The 27,878-nt window shown below is 43.2% G+C and overlaps 1 protein-coding gene across 2 annotated transcripts in view; it reads right to left on the minus strand.

Moving 5' to 3' along the window:
* Window positions 1-27,878, minus strand: part of RABGAP1L (RAB GTPase activating protein 1 like) — a 298,612-nt gene that overhangs the window by 240,556 nt on the left and 30,178 nt on the right. For both annotated transcript variants that reach the window (XM_033067687.1, XM_033067688.1), the window contains exons 6-12: window positions 24,614-24,788; window positions 23,693-23,853; window positions 23,123-23,233; window positions 18,447-18,513; window positions 17,101-17,203; window positions 15,123-15,289; window positions 11,252-11,396 (exon numbers count right to left, since the gene is read on the minus strand). In XM_033067687.1, the coding sequence (XP_032923578.1) occupies window positions 11,252-11,396; window positions 15,123-15,289; window positions 17,101-17,203; window positions 18,447-18,513; window positions 23,123-23,233; window positions 23,693-23,853; window positions 24,614-24,788 (929 nt within the window). The remainder of the gene's footprint in view (window positions 1-11,251; window positions 11,397-15,122; window positions 15,290-17,100; window positions 17,204-18,446; window positions 18,514-23,122; window positions 23,234-23,692; window positions 23,854-24,613; window positions 24,789-27,878) is intronic.

Consider the following 27,878-nt stretch of genomic DNA (forward strand, 5'->3'; position numbering starts at 1 on the left):
TTAAACTAGAACTTCCTTCTGGCACTTGCTTCTTTTGGATATTTGCCTTTCACATGAGATAAATATGGAAGCCTGTACAGGTACCTCTTGGGTTGGGAGAGGATCCCCAAATATCAGATTTTGCATGTAGTCTGTTTTGTTAGTGTACCTACAGACAAACAAATGTGTAAAAAGTAATCTCTCTCAAAAACCTGAAGGGACACTCAAGAATAAGCTAGAAAAGAGTGAATCTAATAGAAAAGAAGATTGGCAGTCTATGGATATACATAATTTTGTCAGTTCATTCCAAGGATTTTACTGCTCTTCTGACTGTATTTCTCAGCTCAAGCCTAATATTTTCTAGCCTGCAAGTTATGCCAATTACTTTTTTTCCTTCTAAACAATTTTAGCACATCTTATTTACAAAAAAAATCTTAGCCTTTATTGTTTATTCTCTAGGATACTCTACTTATTTCTTCAAAGGACAAATTTTCCACAATTCTCCTCATTTCCCATTTTCTCCTCCAGTCTGTATTTTTTCGTGATGAGAGATGTTCAAACAAAACACTGAGGCATCCAGTGTTCAAACCAGAAAAATTACACACACAGTCACTAGCATAAGATAATACCCCACAAGAAAAAAAACATACACAGAGGAACACAAAATCGTGGTCTCTTCTTTCCCATTTCAATAGTCCAGGGTATCAAATAGAGGTCATGCTCAGAGGGTAACCCCAGCACCCAGAGCAGCACTGACAGGCAAAGACTGTAAAAAAATACTACAGGAAACCAACTCAGAGCAAAGTCAAATAGCGCAGAGGTTCCTCTCTCTCATCGGGTATTAACAGACTCAACTTTGTTTATTGGTTTTCCCATTTTTAGCTTGAGGAAATAAACTCTGGTGAAGGACTCACAGCAACAAAAATTGAGGTATTTAATGTTCTTAAATTTCATTTTTCATATTCCCAGTTTTACAGTGAAAGGGTTTTTTTTATTTCTTTGGTTTGGGATGGTTGTTTTTTTCAGTAGGTCCTTTTTTTACATCACACTTCAAAATTTGGCATTAAACAATACTCCCCTCATCCATATTTTACACCAATTACATAGCTATAGAGCAGCTTTTCTGAGTGGTTCAGTTCTTCAGGAAATTCTACTAGTTCATCTAAAACATGACAATACCTCAGAAGTCAAACTCCTTTTCAAGTTAACAAAAACGGAAACAAGGTAGAAAACTACATACTTGTTTCAGAGATGCTGAGCACAGAAGTAAATAACTTTCTCCTAAAATGAGTTGAAAAGCATGAGTAAGGCAGATAAAAAAATTAGTACAGTAATTTCACAACTATAAGGCTCACCCTTTTGACTAAAATTTTCCCCCGAACCCAGAAGTGCACCTTACAGTCCGGTGCGCCTTATATGATGTACAAAGTTGCGGCACTTGCCACCCGGAAGTGTGAGCCGCAAGGTGGGGGCGGTGCCATGGGAGCGCCGAGTCACGAGATGGGGTGGGAGCGGGTAGCCACAGCCAGCAGGAGCTGCACGGGGAGGGAGGGAGCCAGTGCCGGTCCCGGCCCCAGCGTGGGGGGAACGCGGAGCCGCTGGCCATGAGGGAAGCGAAGCACCGCTGGGTGCCGCCGGCCGCGGGGGGAGTGGTGGTGGTGGCAGCACGGCCCCAGGAAAGCAGCGGCGGCATGGTCCCCGCGGCTACGGGAAAGGGGTGAGAAGCGGCGGCGCCGCCGCCGACCACAGGGAAGGAGCAAGAAGTGACGGCATCGCCGAGCCGAGCAAGGATGGGCGCCAGGGTGGCCAAGTGAGGATGGGCGCCAGGGTTGCAGTGTCACTGAGCCAAGAGAGGATGGGCGCTGAGCCGCTGAGCTAAGCAAGGATGGGCACCAGGGCGGCCATGCCGCCAAGCCGAGCGAGGACGGGCACCAGGTCAGCCATGCCGCCAAGCCGAGCGAGAATGGGCACCAGGGCGGCTCCACGGAGCCGCGAGGGGGAACAGTATGGCGGCAGTACGAAGCCGCAAGGCGGAGGTGGCCCCGCGGCTGTGTCGAGCCACGCCTGCCAGCACCGGGTCAGGCGGGAGTGCCAGGAACCACTGCACAGGGAGGGCGCCCGGGGCTGCCTTTGAAAACCTACACCAATCTGTGAAAAATGTTTCCAAATTGTGCTCCTGCCAGTGAACTCCACGATCATAGTTTTTGTTACTAATTCGTTACTTTGTTGCACCCAACACGGATCTTCGCAGCAAAAAAAAAGTGCGCCCTATAGTCCGGTGCACCTTATCTGATCTACAAAGTTGCGAATTTTGCCGACTCCTCAGGGGTGCGCCTTATAGTCCGGTGCGCCTTATGGTCATGAAATTACTGTATGTGGGATTTAAGCACAGATGTGAAGGAGAAAAATTACAGTAATTTTACGACCATAAGGCGCACCAGACTATAAGGTGCGCTTTTTTTTTTGCCGCAAAGATCCGCCCCCAGCTCCCCCCGTGCAGCTGCTGGCCGAGGCCTCGCCTCAACCCGGCAGCCATGGGGGCCCGGGCCCACCTGTACCCGGCAGGGGCGGTGCCGCGGGCCCCCAGGCCCGCCTGTACCCGGCAGGGCAGGGCCATGCCCACAGCTGCTCCATGCCGCCTCTCCGGGGCCAGGGCATGCCCGCCGCTACTCCGTGCTCCCTCGCTGGGGCCGGGCTATGGCTGCCGCCCCTCCGTGCCCCCTCCACGGGGCCGGGGCGTGCCTCTGGAGGGGCCGTCCCACCTCCATGGGGCCGGGGTGTGCTTGTAGAGGGGCCATCCCGCCTCCACGGGGGCGGGGTGTGTCTGTAGAGGGGCCGTCCTGCCTCCACGGGGCCGGGGCGTGCCTCTGGAGGGGCCGTCCCGCCTCCATGGGGCCGAGGCAGGGCCGGGGCGTGCCCGCCGCTGCTCCACCCCGCCTCCACCCAGCAGTCATGGCCCTGCCGGCTCCCCCCACGGCTCGCAGCTCTCACTTCCGGGTAGGCAAATTTCTGAACTTTGTCCATCAGATAAGGTGCACCGGACTCTAAGGCGCACTTCCGGGTTAGGGGGAAAGTTTTAATCAAAAGGGTGCGCCTTATAGTCGTGAAATTACTGTACATTTAAAGTGTTTTAATTGAGAAGCTGTTACACCTGAAATAAAAAGAGTAGGTGGAACTGAAAAATAATATAGCTGCAGCAGTCTGATGGAGAAGGAAATCAGGTCTTTAAGATAGGTGGGACTAGAATACTTGCAATACTTGGCAATACTTCAAATATGAACAGTTTGATTTTTATGTAAGAGAAGAACAAAACTGAAGGAGGAGCTGAAGTTGGCAGCATATTATTAGGGCACAAGATAGAGCGTTACTGACATGGAAACCTTCCATACATACAAGATGAAAGAGGATTGTGAGAAAGGCCACAAAAAAGAATGAATTTTCATTTATAAGGTAACAGGGAATTATAGAGCATGAGGTATAATTCTGCCAAGGAGAATAAGAGTTAAACAAAGTTCAAGTCATGAAAGTTATTCTGGTATTAAATAAGGCAGATTTTCAGAGACATCCAACTTTCAGCGCATGACAAAGTATTTTGATGCACACAGAAGGACTTTCAAATGCCTTCCAAATAAATGATTTATGAAATTACAATACATAGTAGATTCTCTTATTAAGAGGGAAGAGTAATAATCAAGAGCAAAAATATACAGATTAATGAATCTGAACAAATAGAATTGCATTGTCTTCTTGCATTGAATTCTGCTCACAAGAATTTTCTGTTTACATTAGTACATAACTAATTGAAAAATTAATTTGGCAGCTACTGAAGTACATGTAAAGAGAGCTAAAGCAAAAAATACAGGTAATAATTTTTCACTAAAAGCAATCCAATAATAGAAAAAAACCACAATTTTGATTCTCATTCCTTTTTATGAATTATACAATACACATTTTTCACTTAAGACTCATTCAAGCGAAACCAAATGCTGACAAATTACAAAATTTTGATAACCTTGCAAACAGGTTCCAAATCTACAGTAATTTCATGACAATAAGGTGCACCGGACTATAAGGCGCACCTCCGGGAGTCAGCAAATTTCGCAACTTTGTACATTATATAAGGTGCACCGGACTATAGGGCGCACTTTTTTTTTGCAGCGAAGATCCGTGTCGCGCTCAACAAAGTAACGAATTAGTAACAGAATCCCACGATCGTGGAGTTTACTGGCAGGTGCTCAATTTGCAAACATTTTTCACAGATCAGTGTAGCCTTTAAATGCAGCCCCAAGCATCCCCCTCCGTGTGCAGGCCCTGGCACTCCCGCCCACCCCAGGCTGGCGAGGCGGGGCACGGGGCAACCGCAGCTTGTGGCTGCTGCGGTTCATGGCGGCTCGGGGTGGCCACGGGGCGGCCGCTGCTCACACCCTGGGGTTGTTGCAGTTCAGGGCGGCTCAGGGCCGCCACGGCTCTTGGCGGCTCGGGGCCGCCCACAGCTCGGGGTCGCCTGCTCCCTCCCTCCCCTTGCGGCTCCTGCTGGCTGGGGGCTGCCTGCAGCTGCCCGGTCCTGCCCACCACGCACGGCTCCTGCTGGCCAGGGGTGCCCGGTCCCACCCACCCTGCACAGCTCCTGGTGGCCGGGGGTCGCCCGATCCCACCCACCTCGCGCACCTCTTGCTGGTTGGGGGCTGCCCACTCCTGCCCCACCTTGTGGCTTGGTACTCCCGTGGCACCACCTCCCCTCGTGGCTCCCACGTCCGGGTTGGCAAATTTCACAACTTTGTACATTATATAAGGTGCACCGGATTATAAGGCCCACTTCTGGGTTTAGACCAAAATTTTAGTCAAAAGCTGTATAAAAGAAAGTGGAGAAGAATTATTGCTTCAGTTCAGTAGTTTTGCTCCCACACAGATGACAAAGCCAACTAAATGCTGCACAGTGGAGGTAATCTTGTAAACACAAACATGTTCCACATGTACCATGCTGTCTGATCACTGACATCTCAGAGAAGAGGCAACGAAACAAAACTGGAGCTGTTGTCACAACTGTAAAGTAACACATTAGTAATTTATGAATTTGTAGATTAGAATCTACTCCCATCTTTGATATAATCAATGATTATATTAAAAAAACAACTATCAGTGTTAGAAACACTTAGAAGTTATGTATTGCCTGGCACTTAAGGCGGTATGCCAGGCAGTTAGATTAGAAAGCACTTACACTCACAGAATAACAAAAAGCCAATGGCCAGAACTAAAAGAGAGAAGAATCTCACACTGAGGTTAGGGGAATTGTTGGTTGAGAACAATCTTTTTATTAATCTTTATACAGAAGTGGCTAATTATTTTAATTATATGAAATGTGCAATTATCTAAGCACTGGCACTTTGAGGCCAAAATTGGAAGTTTGAGTTACTTATAAGCCAGCAGGATTGAAAATCCTTTTTCCAACTGCTTTCATATTCATTACAGATAGATAAGGAAAGACAACCAGTAATGAATAAAGAACCCAAATCATTCAAAATAATCTGCAATTGCTTCCAGACAACATGAAAACACCAATTTATGCTCACTTTGTTTCTATTTTCCACCACAATCTGAAGAGATGTTACGAAAGTTATTAAAAAAACAAAAAGCCTGAAATCCAAGAAACACAATTCACTATGATGCCACAGAACTAAAACCTACCTTTATTTGTAAATATCTTTTTTTATCATTCTGCTAAAAAAATTAAAGGAATCAACAGATTTCCGTGGAGCATTCATGAACCACAGGCCAGAATTAGTGAATTATATTTCGCCTTGCACCTCACAAAGTAAGTGTGAGGACTGAATTTTATCAAAGAAAAATATCCCCACCCACAGAGAGTTCCCACACATACTGTGCAGGAGTGGCCAGTGGACACTAGGGAAGAAGACAATGATTAAAGAGCTCAGGATAAGTCACACTCCTTGGGCGTGTCCCATTTCCTGGAACAGAAAAAAATCTTAAAAATCCCTGATTTTCCTTTTAATTTATAACCTTGCAATTTCATTAAATACTTCTGCACAGAAGTGCTTCAAATTCAAAACATTTCAAATACTCACCTTGTAACACAAATGCCATACTTGCATGAACAAATCTAAATACAACTGTACTATTAAAACTGCCACCATATTAAAAATAACAAGTCCTCTGCACTCAGCAGTTTTTTATATACAGTAATTTCATGACTGTAAGGCGCACCCGCCTTACAGTCCGGTGCGCCTTATATAATGGACAAAGTTGCGAAATTTGCAAAACCGGAAGTGTGAGCCGCAATGGGGGGGCGGTGCCACAGGAGCGCCGAGTCACAAGAGGGGAGTGGGAGTGGGCGGCCACGGCCAGCAGGAGCCACGCGGGGAGGGAGGGAGCTGCCGCCGGCCCCGGTGGAACAAGAAGCCGGGTGGCGCCACCCTGGGTGCGGGGGGAATGAGAAGCCAGGCGGTGCCGGCCCTGGCCCGTGCATGGGGAAAATGAGAAGCCAGGTGGCCCCAGCTCGGGCATCAGAGGAACGAGAAGTGCGAGCCTGCAACAGCCCTGAGCAGAGCCCGTCCAGCGGCAGCATCGGAGCAGCAACAGTGCAGCTGGGGCAGCTGGGGGAAAGCGGCGGTGGCAGCGTGGCCCCTGCAGCCACGGCAAAGCAGTAAAGCGGCAGTGGTGTGGCCCCTGCAGCCGCGGCGCGGCTCCGCGGCCACGGCAAGGCGGCAAGAAGCGGCACGGCTGCCGCCACCGCCGCAGGAAAGCGGCAAGAAGCAGCGCCACCGCCAGCCAGGGGGAAGCTGGGATGCAGCATGGTTGTGTGGTGAGAGCCGGGAGCCGAGAGCCGTGCCAGCTGGTGCCGGGGTCGGGCGGGAATGCCAGGGCCCACTGTATGGGGAGGGCGCCTGGGGCTGCGTTTAAAGGCTACACTGATCTTTGAAAAATGTTTGCAAATTGAGCATCTGCCAGTAATTCGTTACTTTGTTGTGTGCTGCACGGCTCCTCGCTGCAAAAAAAAAGTGCGCCTTATAGTCCAGTGCGCCTTATATGATCTACGGAGTTGCAAAATTTGCCAACTCCCAGGGGTGCGCCTTATAATCCGGTGCGCCTTATGGTCATGAAATTACTGTATTATGGAAAGTATCACATGATTGCATTCCTCCTGGTAGCACAATAACAGCTGCAGAAGTCAATTGAGTGCATTTATTTTATGATTTGTAATAATACAAGTGAACTTGTAAGGTGTGAAAATTTTATTATTTTCTAGACAGTAGAGTACATAAAATGACATCAGCCTTGATATTTCCTTTTCATCTGGATGCTATTCTTAGTAGTGCCTGCATTTTAAAACTCTTCTCTTGTGGAACTGCAGAAAAGGGTTCTTGTCTGAAGATAGCTACTGGCCAAATGGCCTCATGAATTTAGGATTTGTGACATTTTAGTTCATTTTTATGGAGACAGCAAAGGGACTCCAAGACAGATTTAACTGATCTTATTTAGGACCCACCAAATTTACTCTGTGTTGGATAAATATAACAAACAGTTCCTGCGAAGTACATAAAGCTATTTTTAATTTTGATTAAAATGGCAGAGTTGACTATTTCAACACTAGTCATATAATTTCTCTCTCACAATCACCCTCATTTGTTCACATCATAACCCCTGTTTTTCCACTAAATACTCTCTCAGTAGTTCTATTCACTCCTAAAACATCACCTCCTCTAATCCTTTGCTTTCCTGATACTGAAAACAGCCTCTACCCACCCACAACACTCAACACAGCATTTTGACTTCCTCTGGTTGATCGTCTCTATTGCCCACCTCTCACCTACTGTACACACTCTCTTTTCGTGTGATCAACCCAACACCCCCTGAGTTCTTCTGAAACTTTCATGGTCCCTTATTTTTTTATATCTATTTTCAGTGTCAAATCCTACCATCTCCACACTGAACTTCCATATCCCTGAAGTTAATGCTTCTATTGTCTATCTCTTTCCTATTGTTCTTAATGTCCAGGCAGCTAGAGGGAGTAGGAAAAGTTTTACTTTCTTCAGTTTTTTAATTTCTTCTCTTGGCAAACAAAATACAAAGGGAAACAGTTCTGCACTCCTGGAAGTCATTTGAGAGTGTTCCAGAACCACCCTACAGCTCATGTTAAGAAGCTTCTTTTTTGGTAGGCAAGTCATCTTTTACCTGAATGACCTTTTAACTGTTTCAGGATATCTGCTAAACAGTCGGTGCTCACTCTGCAGCCAACTCACAGATGGAAACAGACTTCAGAACAAACTCAAACTGAGTTATTTAGTGTTCTCCTGAAATGTTATGTATCATTAAAAAAAAATTTCAATTATTAGAGCCAAAAGAAGGTCGTAATTTCTCACATGGTCTGAGCAAGCACAGCTGCTAAAAGCAGACAACCTAGTCATTCTATTCTCCCTTTGTTATTTATTCCTGGGACCACTTCCTCCTTTAAATGCTTCTGCTGGAAAGCTATTTCTCCCAATCCTTAACCTCACAAGTCCAGCCAGCCACTGCATCCTGTGCAGAACAATACTACAATAAAATGCTCTCTGAACTTTGCTTTTTGCAATACTGCAGTGTCCACATCAATAATTATGGGCATGCTCCCACTTTTCTTAATGCTCCAGAAAGGAGAAAAAGGAGTTTGACCAACTGTGCTCTGCACCTTCTTACAAAGATCTGCTCAAGATAAATATTAACAGTGAACTTTTCTACATATTTATAAAAGCTGATACTTAAATCCACTTTATTTGAAACCTTTCCAGAAAGTGTAAGAATTTCCCCATTATACATTTTAATATTTTTTAACTTATATTTACAATTTAATAGAAAGCTTCTGATTAAGGAGTACGCTTGACATTCTAGGTTTTAACAAGAGATTATTAAAATTAAACATATTTTTTAAATTATCACCTCCAAAGCAAGGGACTGTAAGTGATTAGATTGCCAGAAATATCTATTAAAATATAAGTAATTAAAATACAAAAGCGAGGTTGACCTGAAAGATTTCTAAGTAACAACTGCACAATCTCAGCAAAGGTCTTAATGTTTTTATATAGCTGTTCACATGAAAAATCAAGCTAAAATGAGAAAAAATATTAAAAGCTAAGAATGTTATTTAGAGAGTATATGATCTTAATTTTCTACAAGCAGTTTTTCAAAGATATTAGGCCTAAATCATTACTGGCAGGTACCATGTTTGGCCTTTCATTAAAACAAAAAGTAAAGAATATTGGAAAATGCCTTCTCTTTTATGACCATCTTTATTCATATATTTATGGCACAAGACATCCCAATGAGTTGTATGCATGCAGAATACACAGCAATCAGATCCAGTGCAGTCTTATGCAAGAAAAATGCAATGTATAGTGCTTTTGAAATCAATTAAAGAATATTCTGTGGTCATTTAAGGAAAAAGCAAAAGGAAAATTTAAAAAAAAAGAGAAAAGTAAAAAAGCCTATATAGCCAGGCAGCTATCACACTTAATATTAAAAAGGAAAAAACCTTCTTCCAAGACTAAGACAAGACATTGCAAATTCAAGAGGTTTTTTTCCATCAACATAATTAGTACCCTGAAAAGAAAAAGAAAAAAAAAGAATGAAAAGATTTATCTAGAAAAACTGCAAATGACTCATTGAACCGGCATATCCTCCAGGATAAAGAACTTCTTGCCACATAACTCTAAATGTGGTTACCATGAGAACAGCAGTGCATCATATTTTTCATGTCTTCTTTTAGGAAGTAATCTACATTTAAAATATGGAAACTAGCATTAGGGAGCTAAACCAAAGTTAAACTTGGGTTGTTCATACTCCAGTGGAATACCTTTTCTCTGTAATAAGATAAAGCCATTCTGTAATAGCACCACGAGGACAGTACCCATGTTATTCCTAATTGTGCTGCATTCCTCCCAATAACAGCAACATTGAAAGAAAAAAGTATTCGATTATTTAAACTTTACCCTATCAAACAAGTCTCAAATCAATTTGGCTCTACAACTTGCACATCCAGCATGGGAAAGAACACCAACAGCTGAATTACACTACACTGATCCACAAGTTCTAAAGACCAAATCTGAAACTACTTCATGCTATGAACAGCAAAGCAATCCCAAACACCAATGAAATAGAAGAATTCCTTTGGAGAAAATAGCATTTTTATTATTCAGAAATGATACTCCATACAAAGGGGGGACTAACATTGCTAATGTGTGCCTATTCCTCTCCCTTTCAGGAATCAGATAAAAGTTCAAAGAGCACCTGACTGGGGTTTTTTGCAAGCTTGGTGTCACCTGGGGTATGTGGGGAGGTTGGCTTATGAGACTAACCACATCTGCCTGCTCCTGTGTTAATCCCAGGGTGCTCACTCATATTGCACAAGTTAAAATCCAGTACTTACCTATAACTACGAATCATGGAAGAATTTTTCCACAGTAATGAGTGAGACTTTTTACAGTATTGACAGAACAGAGCCAGAAATCTGAAGAATAACTTGGTGAAATGATAACGATTCCTGGTAGGTCAGACATCCAGATCAAAAATGGCACACGGAAAGCCTATTCTGAATGCTATGGGCTAACCCTCAGAGTACAAAGAGGTAACAGTAAGACAAGGGCCTTCAAACAGATTAAACTAAACAAAGAATTCCAGCCCCCCAAAGAAAAAAAACCTAAACCAACAGTGGGAAATATACTGAGGTCTGTAAACTTCGGAAGGGGCAGGTAAATACACTGGGTCCATGAACTGCAGCAATCCCCAACTGAACCAGGAGGTATTTTAATAAGCCCTAGACACAAATGAGGGAAACCGAGTCACATATTAAACAGAAAGTTAGGAAATGAGGAAATTGCCCATGTGACTCTATCTTGGATTTTTTTCTGTTTGTTTTCTTTAAAAATGGGCATTTAAAACCTGCCATTTCGAAGCCTAATTTCATGCTGTCCTCTTTAGTAGCACAGCAAGCTCAAGGCAAATTACTTCTCATCAGAAGAAAATACCTTTGAAAAACATCTTCTAACTTGCTGCCAGAGCACAGGTGCCTCAGCAATGTATTTTGAAAGATGGACATACATCATCTGCTGCTGCTATTGGAAGATATTCAAATGATGGCTTGATAAAAATACCATTACTCATAATAGAAAAATTCTGGGTTTTTTTTGTCCAAAGCAGTTGTATTAAGATTTAATTGAGTAAATTAACAGCAGAAATATAACAGTACTATCCACAGAAACTGTATGTGCTCACTTATCCTTACCTTCTTCTGCCTCATCCTCTTGGGATGACATAGGCCCTCCTCCACTTGTTGGGGTAACTATTTCTTCCTCTCTGGCAGATTCTCTTTGCAGACTGACAACTTCATAAATTGCATCTCCAGCACTTGTGTGGTTTTTTCCTTCAGACTAAACCAAAATATGGGTACATGTTAGGTTGAAAAATAAGGCTATGAAAGGCTAAACAATAGTTTGGTCAGGACTGCCTCAGATTTCTTTGCACAAATAGATAGCAGTATCTGACAGTTCTGTTTCTCTCAGTTTAACAGGTAGAAAATATAAATAGAACTGTGTTATTTCCAAAGCAGCCAGTTAACAACCATTTTCAGTATTGTTCTAAACTATGATTAAAAAAGCTTTCTGATTTAAACAGCTATAATGAGATTAAGTCAAAGAGTAATTGAAACAGGAACTGAATGCCTGAGGGGGGCAAAAACATTGGTAAGAGTTTTTCTGTATGCAAAGACAAGACTAAAGATGCAACAAAACCTCACCCTTTTGAAAAGTGTGAAAAGCTCTTTTTAGTCCTTCAGTCAGTAAAAAAAACAGGAAAATTTATATTTCTTCCACAGAATAAATTTAAAATACACTCCTTCTAATGGAGAAATGAAATGGAACCCCATGGCAGGGGAGTTGGAACTAGATGGTCTTGAAGATCCCTGTGAACCCAAACCACCCCATGATTCTATGACTTTCTTATGAAAAAGAAGTTAGTTAACTGTAACAGTTAGCTATAGTTTAAGTAGTTGCAAGTTTTAAAATAAAAATAGGTTTAGTTTTTCCTCTGCCTTTCAATTATGAACACAGTTATTGTTCAGTGACATGCAGTGGTTACTACATTTTTAGAGAATCGTATATAACTGCAAACTAATGATGGTAATTAAATGAAGAAGCTCAAAATGTTGTGCTGTTTTGTTCTTTGTGCATCTCCCCTAATCAGTTAAAATAAGATAATTTTTGGAACATACTAAAATCATCAAATTAACCACAAAAAAGGACGCAGTTTCAGTCAGAGTATCCTCAACTTGTTTGAAAAACAAATATGATAAAGTTGAAAGGCTCCACAATACCTGCACTGGAGATATACATGAACTATTGATCAATACTTGCAATTTCAACCAGCTGGTGAAATGATGCAGATGAGCAGCTTAAACAGGGACTGTTTGGACTGACACAATATAAATTATTTTATATAAAGGAGAAACTTGTCCTCATTTATTTGAGATTAATAATTCAGACCCAATTTCCTTAAAGAAGAGGCTCTAATTATTAGCTAGTTTTGTTTACTGAATTTCTCATTAAGTTAGTTTAATGACTTTTGGGGTGTAGGCATAAATAGCCTGCATTTTACAAAACTAAGCAGGATGACATCAGAGCTCTTATCCCTGTTTTATTCTTACATAACACTATTATTGAGTAATTGCAAAGTACTTGGTTAAATCAATCAAGTATTGATGCCACTAATGTTATTAACCATGGCTATCTATAGCTTTTATTTTTGAGAAAGTAATGTTGAGATACTGTGGGCTTTCCTATATGTTAAAATAAGTACAAGTCTTCAGCTCCTTGCAAATGTTCTGATTAAGTGCAAGACCCACCTGTCTAAAATGTAAAAAATTCAATTATTGGTTTTCTCTGAAGCATGAACCCACCATTACAAGGACCATGTTCTAACAATAAAATGTGCATGAGCAATACAGCAAGACAGCTAGAAAGAACAATCATAAATTACACATTAACCTGTATTCATGTAAGCTTCTTTTATCATTCTTTATACCTGACCACACCTTACCTATCTCAGTTCAGACTATTAAATGTGTCTAAATCCTTCCTCAGAAGGGTTATGATTTTTCTAGTATCTACTTAATGCTCAACCACTTTCTCAAAAAGTTCACAAATGTCTGATCCCACTGCCAACTGCAGAGTTATTTCCCAAGGAGTAACAGTGCCCTGAGGTACAAGATCTTTCAAAGGTATTGTCAGGAACAGCTACTGCAATGCAAACTGTCCAACCGAAAACTCGTGAAATAAAGACTTGATACAAGTGACCAAATAGATTCTGGCAACCGCAGTCAGGACCTCACCTTGCAGAAGGATTACTAGAACTAAAAATATACCTTTTCTAAAGATCTGCAGAAGAGACTCTGAATTTTGCTGTAGGAAAAAACACACGTGTTTCTTCAGGGAAGAGAGGCATGTGTATGTTTGTCACATTATAAGGGGAGAGAAAAAGAAAGCATCCATACTACTCAATTAAAAATGGTACAGTTGCAAGTGATTAAAGGCAAGCTGAACTGATTAGAGATAATTATCAAACTGCTGAGAGCAGAATACTTTCAAATGTATTTTCTTTAATGTCAAAATGCAGATATTCTTATTTGCATGTAACAGTAGGCTTTCTCAGATTTTCTTAAATTCCAAGTTGCTATGCTAATCTCTAGAAGAAATACAGAAACAACATTGCTTGAGATTTATTTACTCCCTAAGTGTTAAACACAGCAGCAATTTTCCCATTAACATCAACACAACTTGTTTAAGACCTATTGCCGTGCCCCACAAAAAAATGGTAAGTAGTCCCATTAGACTCAATATAATTAAATTTCTGCTCTTTGGATCCATTAGTCAAAGATGATGCACCACTGTTTCGATGCCCACGTACAGCTGGTCTCTGCTCTTTTTTGAGCCAATACCAAGACATAAGTCTTTAGAGAAAGCAGGTCAGCAGTGGCAGTAGGAAGATAAGGCTGCACATCATTCTACAGTGATCCTGGGCAGATGTATCTCTAGCATGTACCTCAGCCAATGCCAAAACTAGAAGGGCCTTGAGCTACAATCATAACAGCCTCACTTTCTGAAACCTCAGCATCAGGCTTCTTAGTCTTAAATGGGCACATTCTTACAACCATCTGACTTCATACTGTGAATTACATTAGCCCTTTGATTTTAAAATGAACAATTATAGGGTCATTTCCCAATTTTACCAGGCAAGTGGACTTGCTTTAGATGTCTTGCTTTAGAGGTCAGATTGTAGAGAAAGAATTCCACAGGCAGTTACAAAACAGTTTAAGCCCACAAAACCAGTGACTTATAACTCATTACAATTCAGTTTACAAGGTGTGCTGGTTTTGGCTGGGTTAGAATTATTTCCTTCACAGTGACTGGTATGAGGCTGTGTTTTGGGCTTCTGCTGGAAACAGTGTTCATAACACAGGGGACTTTCAGCTTCTGCCCAGCAGCAGCTGACATACAGTCAGGGCCTTTGCTACTCCTCATCCCACCCCACCAACAGAGGGCTTGAGGTGCACAGAAAGCTGGGAGGAGACACAGCCAGGAACAGCTAACCCAAACTTAATCAAAGGATGCTCCAGACCACATGGCATCATGCCTGGCATTATAAGTGAGGGAAAGAAGGAAGAAGGGAGGATGCTTGTAATGATGGCATCTGTCTTCCAAAGCCAGTGTTACACTGTTCCCCAGGGGATGGCTGAGCACCTGCCTGCCATGGGGAAGTGGTGAATGAATTCCCTGTTTTGCTTTACTTCAGCACCGCTTTTGCTTTCCCTACTGATCTGTCTCCATCTCAACCCACGAGTTTTGTCACTTCTACTCTGCTGATTCTCTCCTCCATCCCATCATGCGAGAGTGAGTGAGCAGCTGTGTGGGCCTTACTTGCCAGTTGAGGTTAAACCATGACACAAAGGCAGTGAAACTACACATACTACTTAATCCTTATGCATTAGAACATCCCTGAAATAAATAGTTAAACAAACTGCTGAGGAGCAGGTGCCATACTAACTTTTACAAAGGCCAAATTAGGACATGTGAGACAAATGTTATAAATAAAAAAGGCATTACCTGCTTTAGCTTCATATAAAAAGTTTCTGTGAAGGTTTTCCTGCTGAAGTACCAGAAGCGTTCATTGGCAGGATACACACGCACAACGGTCTCCAGTAAAAACCGGACTGGCTCCACTACTTCTGTAACAACCATATCCACAGCCACAGTCATGAACACACGCTTATCTGAAAGACAAAAATGAGAAAATGAGTTCAAATTAGTAAACTGCTGGTCAAATTGAAAATCCTTTCTGTTTCATTAACGAGTCTATTGCAGCAGTTATAGTTGCCTGAGTTCTATACCCTCCATGCCTGTTGCACAGAATGGAAGTATGTATTAACCAGTGTACCAAGGAACTCTGATAACTTCAAAAACAAAGATATTATGGTTTTGTTTCAAAGACACAGGCAAGATATCATGCAAAGAAAACACCAATAACGTACACGATCCCCATCAAACAAAAGGAACATGCAGAGGATTAGGTCATACTGTGAAGTGTAAGGAGTTCTCTTACATGCTACTAGAAATACAGTAATTTCATGAATACAAGCCGCAGCAATTTGACAAAAATTTTGGTGGAAACCCGGAAGTGCGGCTAATACTCGGGGGTGGCTACTATGTGAATAATTTTCTGACATTTACAACCCCAGAGGTGCCAGCCAGGGCGCCGAGCCAAGCACCTGCCAGTAAAAGCTGGCATTTCGCAATTGTTACAAAGTGTTACTCTGTTGCCCTGGCTCCCTGTAGGCAGCACGGGGGGCGGGGAGAGAGGCAGGAGAGGTCTCTTCTTCCCTCCTCTGCCGCAGCCCGGGGGAGAGACGAGGGGGCCCCGTGCCACCATTGCCGCGGCTCGGGGAGGAGGAGGGGAGCCCGCGCCGCCATTGCCGCCGCTCGGGGAGCCGACGGGGGCCCCGCGCCACCATTACCACGGCTCGGGGAGGAGGGGGGGGGGCTCTGCCTCCGCCCTCCGCCGCCGTGGCGGGAGCAGGGGGTGCTCCGTGCCTGGCCGGCGCCACGGCGTGAGCGGGGCGTGCTCTCCGTGCCCGGTTAGCGCCACGGCGTGAGCAGGGCGTGTGCTCCGTGCCCGGCCGGCACCGCGGCGGGAGCGGGGCCGGGGTGAGCAAACCCAGAGGCGGCAGCCAGTCCCGAGCAGCATCACCGAGCTGGGCTGCCTGGTCCCATCAGCAGCCCCTAGCAGGCCGAGCCTGCACAGCCTTAGTTGAGCCAGTAAACCCCGCCATGCCGCGGTTCTGTTAGTATTTGGCAACTTTGTTGCACGCGGGTCCTCGCTGCGAACGACAGAGCGGCTTATATTCAGGTGCAGTTTATTTATGGACAAAGAACGAAATATTTGCCAACACCCAGAGATGCGGCTTATACTCAGTGCGGCCTGTATTCGTGAATTTACTGTAATGTGGTTTGAAAATCCATAAGCAGGAACAGTGGCACTGGTTGTAGGTACCTGGACATGCCTTTAAGCAAATGATGCGAGCTCTGCCTTGGGACTCCAAGATTTACATTACAAATTTTTTAATCCCATCAGAGAATGTAAGTTCCAGCAATAAGAAACTCCGTTATACAATCAAGCACTTGAATACATCATTGCCAGCTGCACCAAGATGCAGGGGAATGCAGGGGATGAAATGCTACTTGTAATCAACTCACAACTAGAAGAAGGAGAACCCCAATGCCTGCTATCCATACTGCTTTGCTGAGTACAACAATTTGCAAATGCTTAGAACCAAAAATCCCGATAACCAGGGACAGGCACACCAGCCCCAAACACTAATGTGACATCTCCAAATCAGCACCACACTGTTCTGTGAACAATTATTCACAACTCTGTGTTGCACATGTTTATACAGAAAAATTCCTAGCAATGGATGCTTGAAATAAAATGTGTAGTGTACTTAGACATGCACTGTGATTGCCAACAGAAAGTGCATAGACCAAACTCCTCTTGGGTAAAACTAATACATAGATTAGATTCCACTACCTTTTGGAGTTTCCTCATTAAGTACTAGAAACATGGGTGCATTAGGATTCCACATCCCAGTAATGACATAAGCCTTCCCATCAGAGCTCTTTCCCATGGATTCCTAAAAATAAAATCATACAGGATTGTATTATAGTTATGGTTTGAGATCAAAGAGGTCATGGGGATGAGAAACAGTTCTAGGAACCTTACAGAAAATTAATTAATGGAATGAATTATTACTAGTATGAGGCAAGTACATGCTTCCTGAAGTTTTCTGGAACAGTCCCTATGGATCACACAAGCCTATTTGGTAGCCTCAATACGTAAAGGAGACTGATGTTCCCTCTCAGCAATTCAGTTAGAGAAATAAAAATGACTGAGTTCCCCAGACTTAAATAAGGAGAAAGGAAGTTGAAAGGAAATCACGAATGTCTAAATGTCTACTTCTGTGCTATAGTGAAGAAACAAACTAACAATTCATTATATCCAGCAGTTAAATGTACTTGGAGTGTGGATGTAAATAGAATTCAAAATCGAGTAAAGATAGGACTTCAAATACAGTAAAAAGCTGTTGTATCGATTTAGAGGAACAACAACACTCCAAAACTCATAATTTATTCAGTTTTATAATCAAATAATAAAAATGCAAAATCTGAACTGATTTCAGCAAATAAAACTAGGAAAAGAATGAGCTGGTAAATACAATCAGGCCAATAAATGAGTCTGACAAGAGAACTAAATACTGATAGACATCTGGCAGCATGAGCACAGAAATGAACTAGGCAAAACTGGGACAACTGTAGAGCCACAAAAGATCTGATGAGTTTAACTCGAGCACTTCGTAACTTGAAAACTGCTGTATTATCCACAGAGTGGAAGTAAATTGGTATTATCATAGAAAGGATCACATTGTTTTGCAGTTCTCTCAGAAGCAACTCTAAGAAACGTAATATTGCAGAAGACAAGAGAATACTTCAAACTCTGGGCAAGAATTTAAAATCAAATGAAGGAAACAAAGGCAAAGTTTTCAGCCCCTTGGAAAAATAAGAGCACTTCCCAGTACCCAAACATGAAAGCAATTATTTACTCTAAACTTTTAGAGAACATGCTTAACACAATACAGAAAGCTCAGTTACTTTTAACAACCTAATGTCTGCTTCACTAACTGAACAAAAGCCAGATGCCACAGGTTTTGACGTGAATTGAAATGTTTTGTCCATCTTATGATTGTAGATATCAAATCCTGGGATTTAAGAAACAAAAAACAAAGCAAAAGATAGTAAAAGCTCATTTTGCTGGAGTTTGTGTGGTTTTTCTTCAAATCATCTTATTTTATTTAATAAGTTATTAGAGCTAAGTATTACCATGTCTAGTAAATGCATGTCACTGTTCTTCACATTTCGTCCAGGGCTTAGCAACATCCCAAAGCACCTGTGAAGATTATTTTTTTAAAAATAGGGAAAAAAAACAAAAAAACGACATATATTAGCTTTTCACAGCACAAGATTCTTTGCTTGAAAAAAACAGACAGCCACCTACTGCTTCTAATTTTAAGAGTACCTTTCAGAGAAATTGTTATTGTTATGGCAACGCTTAGGAAACAACACAATATATGTTACAGAAAAGACAATGAAATTATTTTCCAGAATGAAGATGGCAGAAATTTCCATCTCGCCTGTGAAAACTCAATTATTCCTAAAGACCATTTATAATATTGAGTTTAAAGATACCAACAATTCTTATACATTAGTGATGGAGACTGGTAGGAAAAAAATCAATCCCTCCACAGTTCACTTTAAAAATTGTTTTCATGCAATCATAGGACAAAATACAAATTCATTAATTCCATCATTTATAATAGCACTGCTGCAAAAAAACACGTAGCATCATAGACCCATTAAAAAAACAAGACACAACAATGTGGTCAATTTTAAGACTTCATTCTTCATTTTTTTAAAATTCGAATTTGTGTGATATAAAGGGCCTTGAACTCCAGTCCAATCATTTCACAAGAAAATGTTTTGATATTTTTAAGACAAAAACAAAACAAAACAACAACAACAACAAAAAAAACTTCCTCGGACACTCAGGTTTTCAAATTTTCTGGCTACTGAAGACACAAATCCAGGTCTGAGGTTTCTGCAAATCATCTATATCTTTCTTCTCCTTTGAACATACTCCACTATGAATAAAAACACCAAACACAATTATATGTTTGCAACAAACAGCAAGCTGTCTTCAACAGGTTTTTTAAAAATCTTAGATCTCAAATGAAAAAATAAAATAAAACCTGAAAATAATTGCTACTTGAAATTCTATGGAAAATTGGGGTTTTAATTCAGAGGGTTTTGTTTGAAGAATTTTTCTTCTATTTGGTTCTCTGATAATCAATCTACTTTTTCTCACTGACTCTCAGAACTAAGTAATGTGCTTAACAATATTGCTTGGACATATGAACACCAGCAGCTAAAATTTTAGTAACACTATTAACTGTAAAAGTCCCAAGATATGAAATTACTACCCCACTTAGCTTTCTCCTATTACATCAGGGGTACATGGTTTCTGGTTTTCATTTTCCACCTCATCACACTTAACAGTAACTTACATGCACAGTAGTATTTTCCTTTCTCCATACTCATTCACTACTAGAATCATAAAAATCTAACTGGTAAATAAACCAGCAGACAACAATTTTGATTTATCCATATCCATAATGCAGTGCCATGTAAAAAGCACTCAAGGTAGCTCAGATACAGGATTTGGATTTAGCCACACAAACCAGATTCTTTGAGAGACTAATTAAACCCAGCAGAACCTAATAGCAGACTTATTACTTCTTGTTCCTGGGGCAGAAATAGTTCTGAGACAGCTACAACTGATAGTAGTAGGGGGGTCACCAGCTCCTGGTACAACTGCTGCAGAGAAATGTAAGTCCAAGATCCAGAGGCAGGCAAAATATCTGTGCCTTTCAAAGACAACAGCTTTCAGATGCTACTCCTGTGCATCACTCAGATTTACACAAGTTCCAATGCCAAAATTTTTGGGAAGAATGTTTCCAAAAGAATGGGAGTCAGGAACAAGTAACCCCTGCCTCTCACAGAAGCAGAGACTTATGATGCCTAGCAGCAAGTAGAGTCAGGGCTTCTCTTCCCTCTTTATTTCAAAGCGGAAAATCCGTTCAAACCAGGTCAGGACCCTCACTTGCAGAAGATGGATTTTACAGAAACAATTGTCAACACTTTCAGCTTCTGACATGAGGAGGCTCAACCACACACCTAGGATTCAAAGTGACCTGCACAGACTGCAGGCCTCAGTCTCACTTCAGATTTGCTGGATATCTCCACTTAAAGGTGGCTACCAAGCAGCTCTGTGCAACTGCACATACTCCACTATTTTCTAGACCAGCAAGAGAGAATAAAAAAAGTAATTGCTATTCACTAATGTATATTTTTATTTTAAAAAATACAAATTCTACCCATGCATAAAGCTGATAGTATTCAGTTAACACCATGACAGGACAAGGGGGAATAGCATCGCAATTGTCAGAGGGCAGGATTGCATTAGATATTAGGAATACAGTTTTCTCTGTGAGGTGGTGAGGCCCTGCCACAGGTTGCCCAGAGAAGTTGTGTTTACTCCATGCCTGGAAGTGTTCAGGGCCAGGCAGGACAGGGCTTGGAGCAACCTGGTCTAGTGGAAGGTGTACCTGCCCATGACAAAGCAGGGTAGTCCTTAAGGTCCCTTCCAATCCAAAGCATTCTGATACTCTGTGATCTTGAAGAAGCTTCCACTATTCAAGAGAAACCAACCAATATTTGTAATTCAGTTCTAAGAATACCAGCCTAGAGTTTTAACATAAGGTATACCTACATAACTCGGTATTAACTCTCATCTATAACTGGCAGCCAACTGTATCTAAACACCACTGTATTGAGAAGAGTGTCAATCCTTCCATCTCTGAGAATGAAAGGCTATTTCACTCTTCAGAGCAACTTCGTCAAAGCCCCTGATCATTCCTAAATCCTATAAACAACTGAGACATGACATCCCCCATTGTGGGACTGAACCTATTTAGTGCCACACATGACTCAGAAATGAACACTATCTCTTCAGCTGCTTTGAACCAAATAAAAACTGGCAAAATCCAGGTCGAACAGGACACAAGAGCAGGAAGGACCAAAGTAACACATGAGAGTAACTCACTCCATCGCCCTGCCTCAACGCCAGGCCCTGTATGAATACCAGGAGGGAGCACTTTCTTTGAAACTATGACAAAAGAATTTTGAAGTCTTTAGACCAGAGATGAAATTTCTTCAGAAACACTTTTTGCATTGTAATTTCCACTTCAAAATACTTTTGAAGACACAATAAATTGCTCAAGAAGCTCAATCTGATGAAACCCGCATCCATCTTACACCAGTTCTGAACTTCAATCTTATCAGGGGTAAGTACATAAAATGACTTACGAGCCTGTGTATGTCATTCCAAAAATAACTTTTTCACATCAAAGTTTGTGGTGATAATAACATTACAGTAATTCCACAATTATAAGCCGCACCATTTTGACTAAAGTTTTGGTCCAAACCCGGAGTGCGGCTTGTAATCCGGAGCGGCTAATATGTGATAAAAAATTCTGAAATTTGCCAACCGGAAATGCGAGCCGGCAGCAGCCCCAAGCCAAGCCCACCTGGCCCCGGTGGGGCAGCCCCAGGCCAGGGGGAGCGAATCCGGCAGGGGCCGGGCGGAGCGAACGCGGCGGTGGTGGGACCAGCAGCACCAGGCCAGGGCCAGCCCACTCAGCGGGGCCAGGGCCGGCAGCACCAGGCCCCAGGCCAGGGGCAGCGAATGTGGTGGGGCCCGCGCGGGCAGCCCCGGGCCAGGGGAAGCGAACGTGGTGGGGGCCAGGCGGGCAGCCCCGGGCTGGGGAAAGTGGATGCAGCGGGGGCCGGGCAGGCAGCCCTGGGCTGGGTGAAGCAGACGCGGCAGGGGCCGGGCAGAGCGAACGCGGCAGTGGCAGGACCGGCGGCGGGCCAGGGCCAGCCTGCCCAGCGGGGGCAGGGCCAGTAGCGCCAGGTTCCGGGTCGGGGGGAGCGAACACAGAGCAGCAGTGGGACCGGCAGCACTGAGCCAGGGCCAGCCTGGGGCCGGCCCGCCCGACACCAGCAGTGCAGGCGGGGGCAAGAGAGCCTGGCAGTGGCGGCCAGCCCCGAGCAGCCCTGCCAAGCGGCAGCACCGAGCTGGCTCACTCGGCCCCTTCGGCAGCCCCAAGAGGGCCAAGCCCACATGGCCTTGGGCCGAGCCAGTAAACCCCACGATCCCGCGATTCTGTTACTAATTGGCAACTTTGTGAAAGTTGCACGGGTATCCTTGCTGCGAATGAAAGTGTGGCTAATAATCCGGTGCGGCTTATTTATGGAAAAAGAGCGAAATGTTGCCGACACCCGGACATGTGGCTTATAATCAGTGTGGCTTGTAATCGTGAAATTACTGTAAATGTTCTAAACAACACCAAAATAAAAGCTAATTTCTAAGAAAGGCAGTTTTACTTTGGAGAGAAAAGCAATAATCAAATGCTATTCATAAATGCCTCATTAACTGAATTCTGAAGTCAAAATTCTTTAAATTAAAATTACACTGAAAGTATTTTTTTTTAAGTCAATAAGGAGCAAAAGCCTAATTTTACAGCACTAATAGATTTATGAAAAAAATCTACTGTATATTCCTTGTCTAAAACTTCAGTTTCCATTCTGAAGTAAAAGCTTGAAACCAAGTTAAGAGATCAGTCAGGTTTTGAGAGGGTTGGGGGGCAGGTTTTCTTCATTCTCCTGTTATCCTGAATTTCCTTTTCACTAGAACCGAATTCTCCCATTTTTACTCTTTTGCTAAGATTGCCATCTGGTGGCATTAATTCTGTTGTGCAATCATACTTTGTGTTATTAGTACATTTTTTTCTGCCACATAACTTGCAAAGTCAGAGAAAACTACATTAAATACCATTCTTTCAAAAATCTAACTTTCATCATTTTTATAAGAATTTTACCTTTCAATGGCCAGTTCTTTGTTCGAAAGTTGCTGAACTGTGATCACCACTTTTTTCTCAATTCCCTGTTTAAGCTTGAAGTACAATTTATCTCTATCCTTTGGCACAGGGCTAAAAGAATAGAAACATCATTCAGCAGGTATAGAACATGAACTGTTAAATACAGAAAAGAGTACATTTTCTAAATTTTCAATTAATTCAAAGTTCATTAGATTAACAAAAAATCTAATCCAAAAAAGAGACAATTAGACTGTATCATTTACTAAAAAAATTTGGTTTGACTGAAGTTTTTAATAGACTTCATACTATCTTTTGCATTTGCACAGGCCTCCACTGAGCATCACTAAAAGAAATAATGTAGTGAAAACAAACTCACTTGAAAAAAAGTAACCTGAATTTTAATCTTTTTACAGAAAAAATACAGAGAAAAAATCGTCACATGAGCAGCTTCCTATTTACAGCATGTCTGAGGTTAAATGAATATTTTGCAACACAGTAGCTGTGAATGTGGAAAGCAGCTATGTGCTTTTTCCAAAGAGATTTCTGCTTCTCCCTTTCCATTCTGATTACCTAAAATTTCCTTTTCCATCATCTTCTTTGACTTCTAAGGAGACACTGAAAGTGTACACATCACTATCTGGTGTGGGAAGAAAAAAGTCCTTCACATGATCAGATGCTTGTTTAGAAGAACGCTTGAATGCTGTGGAGAAACTATACAAAATTCGACTGACCTGCAGAAAAGCAAAATCATTAATAATTAATAAAAAATAAGGGAGTTTTTAATGAGACACTGTGATGTTTTTGAAGGTCAAAAAATCACTTGCCTCTTATACTGAACACAAATCATGCCTCATGTAGCACAAGGCACTCAACATCACGTGTTCAACAACCAAGCCATTTCAGTAACATTTCCTGTTTTCGTTCCTGATACATTCCCTGCTCAGCGAGTTAATATAAATTAGATTAGAGATTAGGAATGCAGTTTGTTAATGGACCTGCATAATGCACTTTTCAGGTTGTGTTTTTAACAACACAACGTACAGCTTGCTCCCGCAGATGTCAAAACCCAAGGAGATTTCTTCTTTTTCAGCCTCTCTTTTTGCACCCTAAAAAGTCCTTTTCTCCCAGACTGTCACACAGTTCTTCTTAAAATATCTACGGACTGTAACACAGCTCTTTTTAATTCCAAAGGTATACACTGCAACTTTAGTTGCCTACAACTACAGGCCAAATGAGGTCTGCAAAAGCCCCAAATGAGGCTTTCCAGATCTTCCGATTACAGCCCACTTTGGAATTTTGTTGAAATACTAAAAGCAAAAACTTAAAATTATAATAATATTCACGTATCACTAGCTGCACATTCTGCAAAACCCATTCATATGTGCTAACATATTTTCCAAGGCACTATATACCATTTCCACATTAGTAATGACCTCTTCAAATACTGCTTGTATCCTTTTTCCCAGTCACTGCACACCACAGAATACTCACAGCCTCTTTAATCTCACAGGAGAAAACATGGATCTGGAACTCTTCTGTTCCACAGCTGCTTTCAGTAAATGCAAAGCAGTCACTCTCGGAAGTCCCATTTTGCCCCCGAACACAAAACAACACCTTATAGATGGGAAAGGAGGCTATCTCCAAATTGCTCAATTGATCAATTATTCTGGCAAGAAAAGGAACAGGGAAGATCAAGCGAACAGGTCAGTAAAACAAACAGGCCTACCTAAAAGGCTTTTCTGCAGCTAATATAAAAGGATCTAAACTCTAATTACTGTTAAATTCAAGTAGATGAGATGGAAAGCAGGAACAGTAATGTTATGCTTTACAAATTTGAAGCGTAAATGTTTCTGGTTGTAATATTTATTTAATTTCTTTTATACGCCATAATACAGACAAATACAGTACCTCTAGATCAGACAGTCAGCAATGGCCATTGCTTGTGAAAAATACAAAAGAAGAAATGTAGAAACCACAGAAAACCATAAAAAAGTACAGTAATTTCACAATTATAAGCCGCACCATTTTGACTAAAGTTTTGGTCCAAACATGGAGTGCGGCTTGTAAACCAGAGCGGCTAATATGTGATAAAAAATTCTGAAATTTGCCAACTGGAAATGCGAGCAGGCAGCAGCCCCGAGCCGAGCAGCCCCAGGCCAGGGGGAGCAAACGCGGCAGGGGCCAGGCGGGCAGTGCTGGGCCGGGGGGAGTGAACATGACAGGGGCCAGGCAGGTAGCCCCGGGACTGGGGGGAGCGGATGTGGCGGGGGCCGGGCAGGCAGCCCCGGGCCGGGGGGAGCGGATACAGCGGGGGCCAGGTGGGCAGCCCCGGGCCGGGTGGAGTGAACACGGCGGTGGCAGGACCGGTGGTAGGCCAGGACCAGCCCGCCCAGCAGGGGCGGGACCAGTAGCACCGGGCCCCGGGTCAGGGGAAGCGAACACAGAGCAGCAGCAGGACTGGCAGCGCCAGGCCAGGGCCAGCCTCGGGCCAGCCCGCCCGACGCCGGCAGTGCAGGCAGGGGCTAGAGAGCCCGGCAGCAGCAAGTGGCCCACCAAGCGGCAGCACTGAGCTGGCTCACTTGGCCCTGTCGGCAGCCCCAAGCGGGTCGAGCCAGTAAACCCCGTGATCCCGTGATTGTGCTACTCATTGGCAACTTTGTGAAAGTTGCATGCAGATCCTCACTGCGAACAAAAGTGTGACTAATAATCCGGTGCGGCTTATAATCCGGTGCGGCTTATTTATGGACAAAGAACGAAATGTTGCCGACACCCGGTCATGCGGCTTATAATCAGTGTGGCTTGTAATCATGAAATTACCGTAATTTGTATACAAAGATCAAAGAAAATGCAACATTAAAAAGAAATTTAAATATCTGTTAAAGAAATCATTACAAAAACAATTTCAGAATCAACAGAACTAGACAGTTTAGCAAAATCTGCCACATTCAGGTGAATGTTTATCACAGATCTAAGACCTCATCCAAAATTTTAAAATACCCTCAAACACAGAATCCAAATAATATTTTAGAATCTTAAAAGCAGGAGAGTGGTGCTTCAGAACAGACTGGTGACTTTTAGCCACTTGCAGTGACTTTTAAAGAATAACAGTGTTCTCCTCTGTGTTTTCACTACCTGTCCATCTGCCCATTCACATCCAGGGCAAATAAACATTAGTCACCTAAAATCCCAAGTCTGTATACAGGGTTACAGTAATTTCACGAATACAAGCCGCACCGTTTTGACCAAAATTTTGCTCCCATACCGGAAATGCGGCTAATACTCAGGAGAGGCCAATATGTGAATAATTTTCTGACATTTTCAATCCTGGGAGTGCAAATCAGTCAGTGTAAACTGCAAAGTCGAGCTCCTGCCAGTAAAACCCTGCATTTACGCGGTTGTTACAACTTGGTTACTCTGTTGCGTGGTGGGTGGAGCTGCTCCGTGCAGGCAGCACAGGGGGTGGGGAAGGTGGGGCAGCTCTCTCCTGCTTAGCCCTGCAGCTCAGGGGAAGCAGGGGCTCTCTCCTGCTTGGCCCCACGGCTCAGGGGAAGCAGGGGCAGCTCTCTCCTGCTTAGCCCTGCAGCTCGGGGGAAGCAGGGGCTCTCTCCTGCTTGGCCCCGCGGCTCGGGGGGCTCCCGTTCCCGCATGCCGCCACCGCAGGAGGGAGGATTCAGCACACTCTAATTTTGGTGACGTGGTAACTCACAGGACAAGTATTCAGACACCAGTCATGAACACACTCCTCAAAACCAAGACTAGTACTACCTAAGCTTTGATGGAATGTGTTATGTTATACGTGAATTCACCTTTCAAGTTCTGTGCAGGTTCTTAGGTAGTCGCACATTTACTGATCTCCTAAGAAATTAAAGATCAAAAGAACCTGCTGTTTTACTTGCAAAACAACCTTCCTGAATGGCCACACTGAGTACAAAAAACAGGCATGGAACACCTTAGGTCTTGTGTCTGGGTGACTGTTACCATTGTAGAAGTATACAAACGAAATAGTTTCCAAAGTCAAATTAAACTGAAATTGGGTTCAAAGAAAAAAATGGAAGAAAATAATTGAAGGTCCTTCTCTTTCTCCACAAAATGACAGTCAATAAATAAACATAGCTCAGGCAAGGAAGAAAATCTACAGTAATTTCACAATTACAAGCCACACCTGATTATAAGCCACAGCTCCGCGTGTCAGAAACCTTTAGGTCTTTGTCCATAAATAAGCCGCACCTGATTATAAGCCGCTCTGTCCTTCGCAGTGAGCACCCACATCCAACGAAGTTGCCAAGTAGTAACAGAATCGTGGGATTGTTGGGTTTACTGGCTTGGCTCGGGCCGTGCAGGCTCGGCCCGCTTGGGGTCAGGCGCCCAGCTCGGCACTGCCGCTTGGGGCCAGCCGTTGCCACCACCGGGCTCACTCGCCCCCGCCCGGCGCTGCCCCATGGCGTCAGGCAGGGACAGAGCCCACCTGCTCCCCCCAGGCCGCGAGGCCAGTGGGAGGGAGTCCCCCGCCTCCCCCCTGCACCTCGGGGCTGGCGGGAGGGAGGTCCCCGCCTCCCCCCGGTGCTGCCGGCACAGAGCCCGCCTCCACCCACTGTGCAACAGAGTAACCAATTTGTAACAATCGCACAATCCCGGGTGTTACTGGCAGGTGCTCGGCTTGGCACCCTGGTTGGCACTTCCGGGTTTGGAAATTTCTGAACTTTTTTTATATATTGGCTGCTCCTGAGTGTAAGCTGCATTTCCGGGATGGAAGCAA

Source organism: Catharus ustulatus, chromosome 9 (genome assembly GCF_009819885.2).
Source record: "Catharus ustulatus isolate bCatUst1 chromosome 9, bCatUst1.pri.v2, whole genome shotgun sequence".
NCBI classification, from domain to species: Eukaryota; Metazoa; Chordata; class Aves; order Passeriformes; family Turdidae; genus Catharus; species Catharus ustulatus.